The 14,628-nt window shown below is 56.1% G+C and overlaps 1 protein-coding gene across 1 annotated transcript in view; it reads right to left on the reverse strand.

Moving 5' to 3' along the window:
• Positions 1-7,826: 7,826 nt before the first annotated feature.
• The window catches only part of RSPO1 (R-spondin 1), a 22,132-nt gene continuing 15,330 nt past the window's right edge, over positions 7,827-14,628 (reverse strand). The window contains exons 3-6 of the mRNA XM_006158580.1: positions 12,191-12,382; positions 10,108-10,257; positions 9,643-9,831; positions 7,827-8,918 (exon numbers count right to left, since the gene is read on the reverse strand). Of these exons, the coding sequence (XP_006158642.1) occupies positions 8,755-8,918; positions 9,643-9,831; positions 10,108-10,257; positions 12,191-12,382 (695 nt within the window). The 3' untranslated portion in view covers positions 7,827-8,754. The remainder of the gene's footprint in view (positions 8,919-9,642; positions 9,832-10,107; positions 10,258-12,190; positions 12,383-14,628) is intronic.

The following is a 14,628-nucleotide window of genomic DNA, read 5'->3' on the forward strand; positions in this document are numbered from 1 at the left end:
GGAGAGCATGGCGGCATGGACCACGGCCCCGGGACTGGAAAGCTGACTCGTGCTTGGGCACCAGGGAGGTGGGGCAGGGGATGGGAGTGAAGGAGCTGACACTGAAAAGCTGGGCTGTCTTGGGACCAGCAGTTAGTGTAATGGCTATGTCGCTGGACTCCCACATAGTCGACCGCAGTTCGCGTCCTGGGCCCGGTGGCTTAAAAAAACTCACGCCGGGCGCGTGTGCATGTGTGCCCAAGATCCTGAGAGGAGAATGGAGGAGAAGGGATTGCGGCATGACCATCCCCCCCGGGGGGTGATTTCTCGCTTTCTGTCTCTCTGTCTCTCTCTGTCGGTCCAGCGCACGTGCCCTATAGCGAAAATCTCTCCAAAAACAAAAAAAAAAAACCGCTAGGTTGTCTTAACCAGCTACGGCCAGATGACAGATTGAGGTCAGTTTCTTTCGACCCAGTGCTCCAGTGAACTTGGATGTGGGCTTCATGTTTCCCTCCCAGAAGGAAGAAGGCAGAAGCGCCATCAATAACTATCATCTCCAAGGACAAGAGTAATTTAAAAACATTCGAACAGAACCCTTTCATTCACCGTAACTCAGCCATCTACATCGAACCAGTGATCGTCAAAAACAAATACTGCTGAAAGGGATGATATGGGAACATCCCCGATCTGATTGGCAGAGGTAAAAAACAAATAAATAAAAGTGGGGAGGGGGCAAATGCAATTGGTCAAACACACAGAACCACGGACTGGGCGAGCCCTGGCCGTGGAGAACCTGTGGCTGCTTGTCCAAAGGAAAGCAGAGAAAGGAGGACGAAGGATGGTACCGGAGGGGCCGGTCAAGGCTCTCCAGGAGCACAGAAAAGCCCAAGTGAGCCAGCATGAAGAGAAATCCAAAGATCAGAGCATGAGGCAGTTGTTTTTAAAAGTGGGGAAAACTGAGGGAAGTGCAGAACAGGAGAAGGGAAACCATGGGAACGCGCGGAGAAAGTGAGAAATCGCAGGGCTGAGTCTGTGGACGCTGCTGGTTTGGTGGCCGGGAAAGCATTGGAACTATGCGAGTAGGCATATGCCTCGCACAATGGCATACCTGTGAGAAGGGGCGTAAGGGTGTGGGGGGACCCAGCGCCGTCCATGGGCACTGCTCCTGCCCTTGGTAAAAGGCCACATGTACACGCAGGGCGGTTGCTGCCAGTCTCTGAGCCCCTGGGGCAAGCTGAAGTTGGAGCCAGATGGGTTACGTGTGTCTCAGCCTGGCATGGGCAGCTTTTTATCAGACTTCTCTGTCCAGAGTACTGCCCTCCTCCACTCTGCTCCCCGCTCTTAAGGTGGTTGGGAGACTGAGACTGCTCCCTGGGGCCCACAGGGAGGTGGGTCTGGCTAAGGGTACTGCTCGCTTTGGGCTCACCGTGCCATTGGCTCCTGAGTCCCACAGAGCAGGTGAGTCAAGGGCACGCTAATGCCCTCAGGATGTGGTTTGCACGTGCTCCAGGCTGTGACGAGCACAGCGGGGAGACCCCGGCTCAAATTCATAATCATTATGCACATGCAAAGCCCTCGGAGACCCACCTCACGGTAGAGATGCTAAAATGCTGGGCACTGCCATCTCGAGCCTGCTCATCACAGGGCCTTGGCACTGAGTTCTCCTCCTGAGTCCTCCAAGATGGCAGAGAGGAGTTCCACTGCCCAAGCGGCCAGTCCCATAGGCACACCAGGCAGGCCTGGGGACAGAGCCACCGCTCAGCCACCCACCCGCCCGCAACCAACCAAGCCTCTTTTCTGTCTCAGTGCCTTGCTCCAACCGCCAACCCTAGAGACATCACTTCCCGTGGTCCCGGGGACTGTGACACCCTCGTGTCACCACCTTTGCCAAGTGAGCCTTCCAGGGCTGGCCTGAAGAAAGCACTTCCCCTTGTCCTTGACCTGCCAGCTCGTTTGACGGGCTTGGATCTGGTCTGGCTATTCCAGCATCACCTAACCCCCTCGTCTGCCCCCAGTCCCTGTTCCCCCTCCTCCTGTTCCCCTTGCCCTGGAGGCTGCCGGCTTATTCCTTTTGGAGATGAACTCATTGTTGACTTTAACTCACTTCGATGTTTCCCAGGGAAGCGCGCTGGCAGGAGGCCCACCCCAGCTCCTTGAAGAAGACAGCCAGGCCAGGGCCAAGACTGGGTGCCAGGGCCCTTGAAACTGCCAAAATGCCTCCCATTTTATGGACAGGCCTGGCTCAGCCTGAAGACATTCCAGTATTTAATCAGCAGCCCATGGTACATATTGGGTTGCAGAGGGAGCCTTCGGAAGCCAGCCCTTACAGGAGACAGAACTCAGCCAGAGAAAGGAGCTGGCTTACTCCATGGACCAGGCTGACGCTCCACAGATGGAAAAAGTGCATCCCAATGACAATAATCAATAATCAAAGGCTGGCAGCTGTGGTGACCTGGCTGGGGGGCCTTGAGGGCTTGGCTCTGCCCTCTTGCCCACACCAGATTGAGTCCAGCCAGGAATCCATCTCACCCACCTCCCTGCACCAAGCTCCAGGAGAGCGAACAGGCGAGGGAGGAACCATTTTTCACATACTTTCTCTTTCAAAATGTAGCCCTGTTTCGCAATTTCCTACTTAAGATCTGGAAGACCGTAGGGCAGAACCCAAGCCACCTTCTCTAGTCTCTTGCCATTGTCGCCACCAGCCTGGTAGACTCAGAGTTCTGGAGAAAGGGAGGGACGCAGGTTTGTCCTCATTCCCCACTAATGCGTGTCACTCTCTTGGTGCTGAATCCTCAACCCAGCCTCTAGCCAAGACCTGTTTATTCTTCACCCTGTGTTGGCTCTTTCCCCTGGGAGAGCCAGGAGGTGCGCCGCGGCAAAGCAGGTGCACCCAGCTCTGGTATGCTCGCCGTCTCAGGCACCCCTGGGGCGCCAACCTTCAGCTCCTCTCTGCTCCCCTATAAGTAGGCTTTTGTTTGGGTTCTCTTTCATCCCCAAGCTCCACAGCTATCCAGCCCTTTTGCAATGAATCCATTTAGTCCTTCAAAAACAGAACCTGTTCTGATCGTTTTCCTCCTACTTAGCTACCGCTCGCTCTAGCGTCCACCTGCTGCCCTTTTAAATCTGATCTTGACCCAAGTTACAGGAGTCAGAAGCAAAGTCAGCACCTGGTTACTGGCCCTGCACCAGGTACTTGTATGAGGCCCAAGGAGCTGACTCTTTTTCTAAATCCCCTCTCAGTCTTCCTAACCCAAACCACACCACAAACCGAGGGGGAATCTCCACTTAAAAACAAAAGAAAATCCAGAAAACAAACCTCATCACCCAAAATACTGAAATGGAAAACAAATCCATACCCCCAGAGACTTGGTCTGAAACATACCAGAGCTGGAACTGGGTAAGGTGGCCAGAAATGTGTTCGTTTGGGCAAGTCTGTGACCCTGTAGAGGAAAAAGCTGACATTTTCCAAATAACAATGCGGGCAAATAACAACCGCAGATAATCATGTGCTATTGTTGCCTAAACCTGGGAGAAGGGTGAGGTCACCCTACATTTTCTTACCCTGAAAACATAAGATGTGATTTCTGGACCAGCTCTGGGCTCCTTCAGCCCTCCGGTCTGTACCTCAGATGGGATGCTTCTAGGGTTGTAAGCCAGAAACTGGTCCTCATTTTGAAATCCATAGCCACCTCCAGCTCCAAAAAAGGAGAGTGAGACAGACAGGAGCAGGCCCAGGTGGGGCACTAGATTATCGGTGTCAGTTCTCCTCAGTCCGTATATCTGCCGATGCGGAAACTGAGAAGTGGAGTTTACGTCAGTGGACCCCAGGCTTCCTGAACCATGTTCTGCTTCTTCCTTCAGCTGCCCAGAGAGTCAGGAGTTTTGGGACGTTCAGGAGGGGTGTATGGAAGCTAAATGCCTGGGAACATGGCCCAGGTACACGGGAGAGACAGAACACAGCTCCTTCTTGGATGTTGCTAAGACTGGATTTTTGTTTCAATGCCTTAGAGGAAAAGTTTTGGCAATGCTTTCCAAATATTGCATATATGCATGAATTACTGGGGGGCATCTTGTTACAAGCAGGGTCAGAGTCTTCAGGTCTGGGTGGGGCCTGAGATTCTGCATTTCCCAGATGAAGCCAAGGTTCTGGTCCATGGGTAGCAAAAATCTAAGAATTTGGAAGATTGGGACAAATCAGAGCCAGACGCAGCCAAGACTTCTAGGGACCGAGGACTGATATCCAGGCAAGAGAGAAAGAGACAAGGGTGCGTGCACTCAGCCAGAGATTGCAGTGGGAACAGACAGGATGACACGGGGATGGAGAAGAGACAGAGTCAGAGAAACAGGGGAGGCCAAGACAGAGCCCGAGCTCGAGGGGGCGGGGGTACAGAATGAGGAGAGAGAGGCTGGAGCTGGCCATGGACAGCTCACAACCACCCAGGTCCCACACAGGCTCAGAATCCCGACCAGCAGTGAAGGGACTCGCAGGTGGATAGGGACGAGACCTGCAGTGTGGCAGGTGTGCAGCCAGAGAGTCCTCCCCCTCTCTCTCTTTTTAAAAAAATTTTCTATAGACCATGTGAACTTAACACACACAGAGAGAGAGAAAGCACCCCCCCCCCGGGCGGGGGGCAGGGTGACCACACCACAATCCCTTCTCTATTTTTTTCTCCGGATTTTAGCACACATGCACACACACCTTGTGTGTTTCTCAAGCCACCAGGGTCCAGAACTTGACTCGCACAGCGGGCCACGTGGAATCCAGTCACCTCCACCACCATGCCACCTGGCTGACTCTCGTCCCCCTTCTTTGCCTACCAGCACCCTCCCATTGTCTCTGTAGAGTGCCACTGCCCCCCAGGACATTCCTCTCCTCATTTCCCCTTCTCTCTCCTATGTATTCAAGCTCTCTCTCCTCTTCTGTAAAGTTTATTTGTTTCTTCCATGAGTAAGGGAAACGGGGACCGAGACAGACAGAGGCACACCCGCAATGGGGTCTTGTTGCTGCCAGCCCCCCTCAGCCTTCAGCTGGCTCCAGCATCACAGTCTGCCCCTCAGCCTCTCTCATAACTGAATCCTTTCCAAAAGTTTGTTTTGTTGTTGTTTAACTTTTAAAATTTTTGCCAGAGAGGATAAAGCAACCCCAAGGCATATGTCCTAGCTGCAATCCCTTCTCCTCCATCCCTCTCTCCTGTCAGGATTCTGGGCAGTGTGCACAAGTGCGCGGCAGCTCCTGAGAGCCGAGTCTGGGACTCGAATCATGTATTTGACCATATGGGGTCTAGGTGTCTTAACCACAAGGCCATGGGCTGGCCTTTCTGAGGGTTTTAAACATGTTCAAGTCTTTTTCCACCTAAAAAGAGAACCCTTTCCTGACATCTCATTCTAGCCCCAGGGCTATTTCTCTTCTCCTTTTCTCAGTGGAGCTTCCTAAAGGAACCGCCAGCTTCCCTGGCTCTTCCCAAGCAGCTCGCACGAAGGTCGCGGCCGGCTGAGCGCTCAGTCCAGGCTGATGTCTCGGGCCTCCTACCCTTGTTTCCCTGGCCCTCTCAGCAGCGTCCAGTCCTCCTGACCTCTCCCTCCTCCCACTGGCTCCTGGGACTGGATATTCCCCTGCCCTTCTCTGACTCCTTTGCCAATGGATCCTCCATGGCCTGGGCTTCCACCGGAGGGCTGCAGATCTGGGTCCCGAGCCCTCTGTCCAGCCCGAGCTCTCCGCACCAGCTTCTCAGCCAGGCTCCCCTCTGTGTGCGAGGCCTGTCTCTGCCGCATCCGCTCACCATGTCCACCTGCAGGTCTCAGGGGCCCTTCGACCTCAACATGGTCAAAGCCCAATATGCTCTTCCTTCTTCTCCCAGGGTCTTTGTCACGGCCTCTCCACCCATCACCTGTCTGGGTGTTCGAGCCAGAGCGGGGATTGTGCCCTAAACACCTGTCTCTTTCCCCTCCCTTTTCCATACCCAGGGCATCCCAAAACTGTCAACTTATTCTCCAATACCTTTTGATGTCACCCTCTTTTCCTCATTCCCACCACCACCCTGGTCCAAGCCTCCAAGCTTTCTCACCTGGGTGACAGCGACCACCTTCTAAACAGCTTTCCCCAACCCGTCTGCCACACACCAGACAACAGAACCTTCGTAAAATGCAAAGCTGGTCACGTTGGCCCACCCTTTAAAACCTCCCTTGGCTCTGAGTATGAACACCAACTCCAGACGACCTTTCTGGAACATCTCACTTGCCCTCCAGGCCTTCCAGCTGCAGTCTTTCTTCCAGTTCCTTGAAAGTCCCAAGCCCCCTCTGCCACAGGACATTTGCACGTGCTGGACCCACTCCCTAGAACAGTACAGGACCCAGTAGCCACATGGGCTGTTGAGCACTATGACTAGTCCGACTGAAAAACTGAACTTCTACGTCTACTTCATTTTAATTAAATTTAAAACTTAAAAATTTGCATTGTATTCAGGTATTGGAAAACTGTTAAGTATCTGGAAAACAACTTGGGTATATGAATCTTCTTTTCCAACTTGAATTTTTATGAAATCTATACATAGATCAAATATTTCTGGTAAAAATTTAGTGTCTAAATTAAAATACGTTGTGAGTGTAAAAGTACACACGAACTCTGGAAGATTTCCTTTCAAAGCCGTAAAGAATTTCACTAATAATTTTTATGTTGATTCCATATTTAAAAGATATTATTTTCCATATAGTAGGTTAAATAACAGATAGAATTAACTTCACCTATTTCTTCTTACTTTTTAAACTGTGGCTACTGGAAAAATGTATTTCATTTCATCTCATTCATGTATTTATTTTTGCCAGAGGGCTCATGCACTCACCAGACAGGGGGGCAAAAGGAAGCGCCTTCATCTGGGGCATGACCACATGGCAGTCCCTTCTCCATTGCTCTGTCCTGTCAGGACTAGACAGGGTTTTTGAGCCACCGGGCCTGGGATCTGAATCACAGCCAGCCATGTGGGAGCCAGCTCCTTTAACCAGTAGGCCCCAGGGTCAGTCCAGAGAATTCTAAATTCCGAGGAAACCCACAGATCTCCATTGGACAGTGCCAGCCTAGAATGCCACTCCTTTGTCCTCAGTCCTTCGGCTTGTCCTTTGGAGCCTGGCTCAGATACCGCTGCCTCTGAGAAGCTTCTCTGAGATAAGGTCTTTGGTTTTATTCTTTTTTTTGTCCACTTTCCTGGCTACGTGTGTGTGAACGAGGCTGCCTGCCCGTGACTCTGCCTGCCCGTAATTACACGTGTGTCTTATGACGGCTTGAGGCGTGCCTCTACCCCACCGACCTCTCAGCGCTATGTGAGCCAGGTTGTATGCGTCTGGCTTCCCACGGAAATCCAAACACCTAGTCCAAAGCCTGGCACGTGAACGGCTGCCAGTGGACACTTCAGAAGGCCATGAGAAGTCACTGAATCCAGCATCCTGCCTTTGGGTGGGACCGTCCCCAGCTGTCTCCGAGGGCCTGAGCACCCGCTTCCCTTAGGAGTGCTATACAGCCCCTAGGTAAACACACGCTGCCTCTTGCAGAGGGAAGGCCCCCTCACAGCTGACCAGAATCCCTCCATGCAAACTGGCCAGGACCCTTGGTTCCAGCCTAGGGGTAACTCCAGCATTCCAGCACAGCTTCTTCTTCTTTTTTTTTTTGATTTTTTCTTGCTATAGGGCACGTGAGCTCGCCAGAAAGACAGAGAGACAGAGAGACAGAAAGCGAGAAATCCCCCTCCTGGGGGGATGGCCTCACCACAATCCCTTCTCCTCCATTCTCCTCTTGGGATCTTGGGCATTCACACACACATGCCTGGTGTGAGTTTAAGCCACCGGGTCCGGGACTTGAACCAAAGTTGACTACATAGTACAGCGCATAGCCATTATGCCAACTGCTGGTCCCCAGCACAGCTTCTTGAACTGTAACATGCACACCAGTCACCTGGAATCTTGTTACAACACAGACTCGGGTTCATCAGGTCAGAGGTGGGACCTGAGATCCCCCCTTCTAACTACTGCCGTCGCCACTGGCCCCAGCCGTGCTCTGAGTAAGGAAGACGCAGCGAGCCTGCGACAGCCTCCAGAGCAGCTCCAGAGTTTTCCGCCTGCTCTGGACTCTCTGTCGAGGAGGCTACTGGGGGCTCATGAAATTCAGCCCTGTCTCTGCTCGCTCCCCTGAGCACCTCACCAATCCTCAAACTCTGAGAAGGAAGCCGGTACCTGTGGCTACCGCTGTTGTTTTGTTTTGTTTTAATTTGAAATAAACCTTGAAGCAGTGTTCTGAGACAGATCAGCCCTGCCGGGTACCATGGGTATGTAACAGTGCTCCCCCACAGCAAAGGCCCACGCCAGGGGTACGGGCAGGGCCGGGAGGAGGCCTCCCCAGGGCCCAGCAGTCCTTGAGCCCCGGCTCCTGTCGGCCACGTCTGGCTGGTCCGATCCTAGCGGTTCCCCTGGAAGGCCCCGCTGTGCCACAGCTGGGCACCTCAAATCTATCCCCGGGTGTCAACCATTCGTGGCCTGCTGGCCCTCTGCCTGCCTGTCTTCCCGCCCAGTACCGTCCAAGGGATGCAAGTGCTTCCAGTGGCCTCGGCTGCATGTGTACATGTATGTACAGTCGTGTGTTTGCACATGGGAGTGTGTGTGTATCTGTGGGTGCATGGATGGATGGAGTATGTGTGTGTACACGTCCCCGACACGCCAGTTCAGGAGAGCTCTCATCACACAGAGCAGTGCTGGGCTCTTTCTGCATGGGTGGGAGGCTGGGCCACGTCCCTAGGTGGGCCCCACGGATGTGAGTGGCCCCACTGTCCCTTGCGGTGGCGGCTGCTGGCCCTTGCGTCTCCGAGCACCGGCGCCCGCCTCCTTGCTCTCCTTCCTGGCCAGGCTCCTGTTGGCATTCTCCCGCCGGCCCTGGCTGCCCTTCCGCCTCTTCTGCCCTGCAACAACCCAACAGCAGGAAGAATCCATGGAGGGTGTGCGGTGGCCCCGGGCCTGGCCAACGGCCCGAGGAGTGGTGGCGAGGAAGCTGGGGGTGGGGCAGGGAGGAGGCTGGGGGATGCTGCCTTTGGGTAGTCAGGCCACCTCAAGGCCACTCCAGAGGATCTGCAGCATGGGACCCACAGAGACCCTGAGAGCCTGCCCATCGCCCACCTGGTAGGCCAGACCAGATACCCTCCCCTTCCTGGTCTTCCTCAGACCTCAGATCCCAATGGGCCAAGGCCATTCCCAGGTGCTCAGTTCTCAGGACAGGCAGGACAGTCCCCATCCCCTGCCAGCCACCTCTGGGCCAGGCAAAGAGCAGCAGCCAGCTCCCTGCCAACTGCAGGCTGTGCAACCTTGGTCGAATCACTACACCTCTCTGGATCTCCGTGCCTCTTTCCACCCCCGCACCCCATCTGACCTCTGGGGGCCCTTCTGGCATGAAGGTCCACTGGCCCGGAAGAAATGGAAACTGGAGGGCTGTCAACCACAGGGGCGTCCAGTCCCCCGCCACAGAGTTCTGGGGCCCTGTTCCCTGCCAGGACATGGCACCTGGCTTGGACGGCATGGGGCCCTGGGTTGGGACTCTCTATCTGGCCTTGCCGTGAGGACTGCCCTGGGTGACAGGCAGAAAGCAGAGGTGTTGGGACTCCCTGGCCGGGAGGAGAAGCTGCCACTCACCGTCGGGACACGGTGTCCTCCGCACTGTGCACCTCCGGGTCTCCTTGGTGTCAGAGCAGGCGGTGTGGTCCCCACCAGGGGCATGGAGCACCCTGCGTGTGCGCTCCTCAGAGCCCCTCCGGAAACCACAGAGCTTCTTCTTCTTAGAACAGGGCCCCCATGGGGACCACTCACTCATTTCACATTGTGCTAGCAGGAAGAGAGGGCGGAGGGAGAGGACGGAGAGGAGGAGGGTCATATCTCCTCCTGGCCAGAATACCCCAGGGGGGCTTCCCCACCTGCCCTCTGCCTAGGCCTCGGACAGGGGCATCTTTAGTCTAGAGGGCAGGAAAGTCCTCAAGCAAGCCCAGAAGGTGGCAGTGGGGCAGGTGCTGTTCTCCGCAAGGTGCTCGCCCCCCCCTCCTCCTGGGGCTGCAGATGGTCGGCCACTGCGCCCACCCTAGCCGCAGCGCCCACCCCGCTTACCAGGGCTGCTGCACTCCATGGTGCCGTTGGCAGCTGTGGCGCCCTCGGGGCAGGCCGGGTAGCAGCGGCCCTTGTGCAGGTACAAGCCCTCCTTGCACTTGGTGCAGAAGTTGTGGCTGAAGCAGGCCTCACAGTGCTCGATCTTGCATTCTGAGGAGAGGACCAGGTCCGGGGGGGCTCAGGCTCAGCCTCCAGCAGCCACCCCCCGCCCCGCCCCAAAAGCCCTTGGCCCCTCGCCCCCCCACACAGAGGGCAACACCGTGGCCTAGAGCCGCAATTACTGCAGAGGAGTTGGGAGGCTGCAGGGGAAACAAGCACAGAGCCACGGAGAAGAGGCCAGAGCAGCCTCTTGACAGCTGGCTGGGGTCTTGCCATCAACAGCCAACCCGAACCTGAACCCAGTCTCAGGCCCTGGAGCCCAAGGTGAGACTCAGAACCAGTTTCGGAAGAGGGCCATGGGGCCTGGCTGGGGTGGTAGGGGAGGTTTCAGCCTTTCAGGGCATCCCCAAGGGCTACCCCATCGTTAAACTGAGCAGCTGAGTGCCCCCCCCCCAAGGGCGACCTGTGGTCTCCTCTCCACACTGCTGGGCATCCACAATATCCCAAGGCTGGTTCTCCTGCTCCAGGCAGAAAGAATCTGCTGAGGGGCCGGGCCCTGGGCAAATTCCTCTCCCCAGCAGGGCCGGGTTCCAGGAACCACCTAGGTTAGATGCCCGGGCTCCTCCCCGGCTCCCTGCTGCCAGTCCTCTCCTCTGGGGAGACGTGGGGCGTGGGGGCCGTGCAGGGCTCGGCTGGAAGCAGGCAGGGTCTTTCACAATCTCTCCCTCCCCAGGTGGTGGGGCTGCATCCTCCCATCTCTGGTACCCGAACCCCAGGCTGCCAGTTTCCAGACAGGCACAGCTAGGAACTGGCCACCCAAATGCTCTGAGGACCAGGAGGGCCGCTCCCAGGGTCCAGCCTCCAGCCTCTGAAGCTCCCCACACCACTACCACCTTCCTGGGTACCTCCTCGCGTCTGGGGCTTATGTCAGCCTCGCCTCCCTCTCCCTCCCTCTTTCCTTCCCCGATGCACTGGTTCCTCTGTTCAGCTGTCGGTAAAATAAGAACAAGAGTAAGACAATAGCAGCTATGGCTGACTTGAGTGCCAGACTCTAGGGCTTTAGACGTGCATCTCACAACGACCCTGGGCGGGAACAATTCCGACCGTACTTCCATTGTAAAGGTGAGATGTTGGGAGGTTGAGGTGCAGCCAAGGTCTCACAAGGAGGAAGTAGCAGAGTTGAGATCAGACCCCAGTGGGCTAATCGTGGGCCTGTCATTTCCCCTCTGGGCCTCCATGTGATCAGCTATCAAAGGGTACCATCGTGCTGGTCCTGACCCCCTCCAGATTGTCCTCGTGAGGCTCAAGGGACATGAGACCTGGAAGGCGGGGGGGACTGGCATTTTCCCTCCAGTGTGTTCACTGTATGTCCCCAGCATGTCACAGCTGTGGCTGCAGAAATGGGATGGAGAGGTGACAGCACATGTCTTGGGCCACGTGGAACTGTAGCTGGTGTGGGGAGCCCTGCTAGAAGGCCAGGGAGAAGGGGGAGGACAAGCAGGCTGAGAGCTAGACTTGGGTTCCCCTGCACGGGGGCCAGCTGGGTGTGGTGGTGTCTCAGGAGCATGTGTCTGGCTGAAGTGCAGAGGGCGGGCTGCAGGGAACCAGACAAGCGCCAGAGGACAGAGGAGCAGGGCTGCCATGTCCAGGAGAGAGGCTGCGGAGCGTGGGGAGGCACTGGCGGTGAGGACGGAAGGCAGCTGGAGCAGGCAGGACGTGGTTATTAGAGGGAGGGGAATGACATGAGTGAGGGGGCGGCCATCAGGTTTGTGGCTTGGGTGATAGGTGAGGACCAGTATGTGCAGGTGTGGAGGGAGAGGGGCTTCTGTGTGGCCCAGGCAGGAAGGATGGGTGGGAGACATCTGGCCAGCAGCGGGTACGTAAATCAGGAGCCTCCTCTCCTCTCCTCAGTGCCCCCCTTCCTCTCACCAGCCACGAGTGGTTTAAAGCACTCTGGCCCGCCGGAGGCTCCGCCCACACTCACTGATGCACTTGTTCATGTCGGGGTTGCGGGCGTCGAAGTATCCGGGCGGGCAGGATGGCAGACAGACGCCCACCTGGCGGATGTCGTTCCTCTCCAGCAGGATGAACAGCTTGGGCGAGCACTTGAGGCAGCCGTTGACCTCGGAGCAGAGCTCGCAGCCCTTGGCACAGGCCTGGCTGCCCTCGGCACTGACTGCAAGAGTGAGCGAGGGTGAGAAGCAGGTGCGAGACAGCCCTGTCCTTCGGCTGGGGTGGGAAGGGAGGAGACGGCCCTTCGCTCTACAGAAGGAATGCCTTGCTAGGAAAGCGTGGGCCGGGCTGGCAGCTCTCTGCAAGGATGCTTTGCAAACGTCCCCAGGAACCTGGCACAGACACCCACAGCAAGAACGCCCATGGACCCCAAAGGCCTCCCAGCTCCAGGCACGACGAGCTCAGCTCTAGGTTGGCTCTTCCATCCCAAGGAAGCAACTGAGGCCACACCCTTCCCAGAACTTACCGCTATAGCTCAGGTGTGGAAAGAAAGGTTTTTGTTTGTTTTTATCCCTGAGAAATTTTAAGGGCAAGAAGGATAATGGGTTGAACTGAGAAAAGGCCCCTCTGCACAGAGACAGGTAGACAATCGGAATAATCCATGTCCACAACCACGGTCTCAAGCAGGGACCATGTTGTTCCCCAGCAGACATTCGGACACCCCTAGGAACACTTTTGTCAGACCTGGGGAGGCTGTTGCTACGGGCATCCGAGGGCCGCAGAGGCCGGGCCACAGAGGCCGAGCCGCAGAAGCCAGGCCGCAGAAGCCGGGCCTGCCGCTGACATTCTGCAGTATGCAGGCCAGCCCCCACAGCCTGGAAGACCTGGTCTAAGGTGTCCCGGGGCTTTGAGGCAGTGTGATCGCCAGTCCCACACTGCCTTGGGCCTTCGAGCTCATCCCCTCTTCCACCTGTTCAACCTGCACTCACCGTGAGCCCTGGAGCACACAGACCCACAGAGCGGTGAATGCTGGACGCCACAGGCCAAGCAATAGTGCCCCCAAAGAGAAGAGAAGAATAGGATTCAGGAGGGAGGTGCCATGGGGGCCAACTTGTGAAGCATTAGTAGAGATTTGTCCTTGAGGACTGAAGGTTAGGACCCTGGAAGAAGCAGGACCACAGAGGTATAAAGAGGCCCACAGGAGGACTGCAGATAGTGCAGGGTGGGTGTGGGGACGGGAGGGGAGCAGTGAGAGGTGAGGGGTCCCCTTGCTACACCATGCTAAGGGGCTCCAACGTGATCCTACCAGGCAGCACTTTCCAAGAGTGATCCTATTAACCAGGGCACACGGGGAAAAGGCCACTGAGGCGGTTAGACGCGTGACCCAGCAGGTCAAACAAATCCCAACAGGACTCTTCCTGCAGGGCTCCCGACAACCGTCCCTACACTCCTCTGCAGGGACTCTCCCAGGGGGCACAGAGCGAGCTGCACTTCCCGCACGTAGGACACTTCTGCAGAGTTCTCCTCGCGACCTTGTCAGAGCTACCTAGACAACAGGGAGCCGTGGAAAGTGGAGCAGCATGGAGACCTGGTTCCTTGTGGGGGGACCCCTCTGGCAGTCAGGGTGGAGACCAGACTCTGAAGGGCTGTTTGAGAGCAAACTGACCAGATCGTCCAGGAGAGAAAGGCCCGTCCAGCAGCGATGGAGAGGAAAAGACAGACGAAGATGCTCAGGAACGTGATCGGCAGGCCCCGGCGGCTAACACGCAGAGGCACCGTGAGGAATCCAGAGTGATTCCCAAGCACCTGGCCTAGGGTGTGGGTGAATTATGGGGCCAGAGACTAAGAGAGACTCAAGGGAAGAGAAGCGAGTTGAGGAGAGTAGTAATGAATCCCTTAGGAGGACCCGGGCAGAGAGGAGGTGCAGGTGTGGGCTGGAGACAGAGCTGGAAATCGAAGTGGAGGGAGGAGGCAGGCAGCATGGCACGCCCAGGCGCGAGCTCAGAAGCAGCTGGACCTGGGGCTCAGTTCCCAGTCTGTGAGCCTGGGCAGGACATGGAATCTTTTATTTATTTATTTATTTTAAAATTTGCTACTGGGCACATGTACTCGCCAGAGAGAGACAGAGAGTAAGAGCGAGGAACAGTGAGACAGCACCATCCCTCCCCTCTACACCGCCCCCATCCCAGGGAATCCCCCTGGGGGATGGTCACACCACAATCCCTTCTGCTCCGTTCCCACTCAGGATTTTGGGAATGCATGTACACGCACACGCACCCGGCGTGTTTTTCAAGCCACTGGGTCAGAGACTTGAACAAAGAAGTCAGCCATGTGAGATTCATCCACCTTAACCATCATGTCACCATCTGGCCCTAGTTACAATTTCTTAAAAGTCTCTCTTCATTGAGAGAGAAAGACAAGCACCCTCGATAGCGTCTCACAGGGCACTCTGCCCAGCCCTCCCAGCCA

The sequence above is a fragment of the Tupaia chinensis genome, unplaced genomic scaffold (assembly GCF_000334495.1).
Source record: "Tupaia chinensis unplaced genomic scaffold, TupChi_1.0 Scaffold000604_1, whole genome shotgun sequence".
Classification (NCBI taxonomy): Eukaryota; Metazoa; Chordata; class Mammalia; order Scandentia; family Tupaiidae; genus Tupaia; species Tupaia belangeri.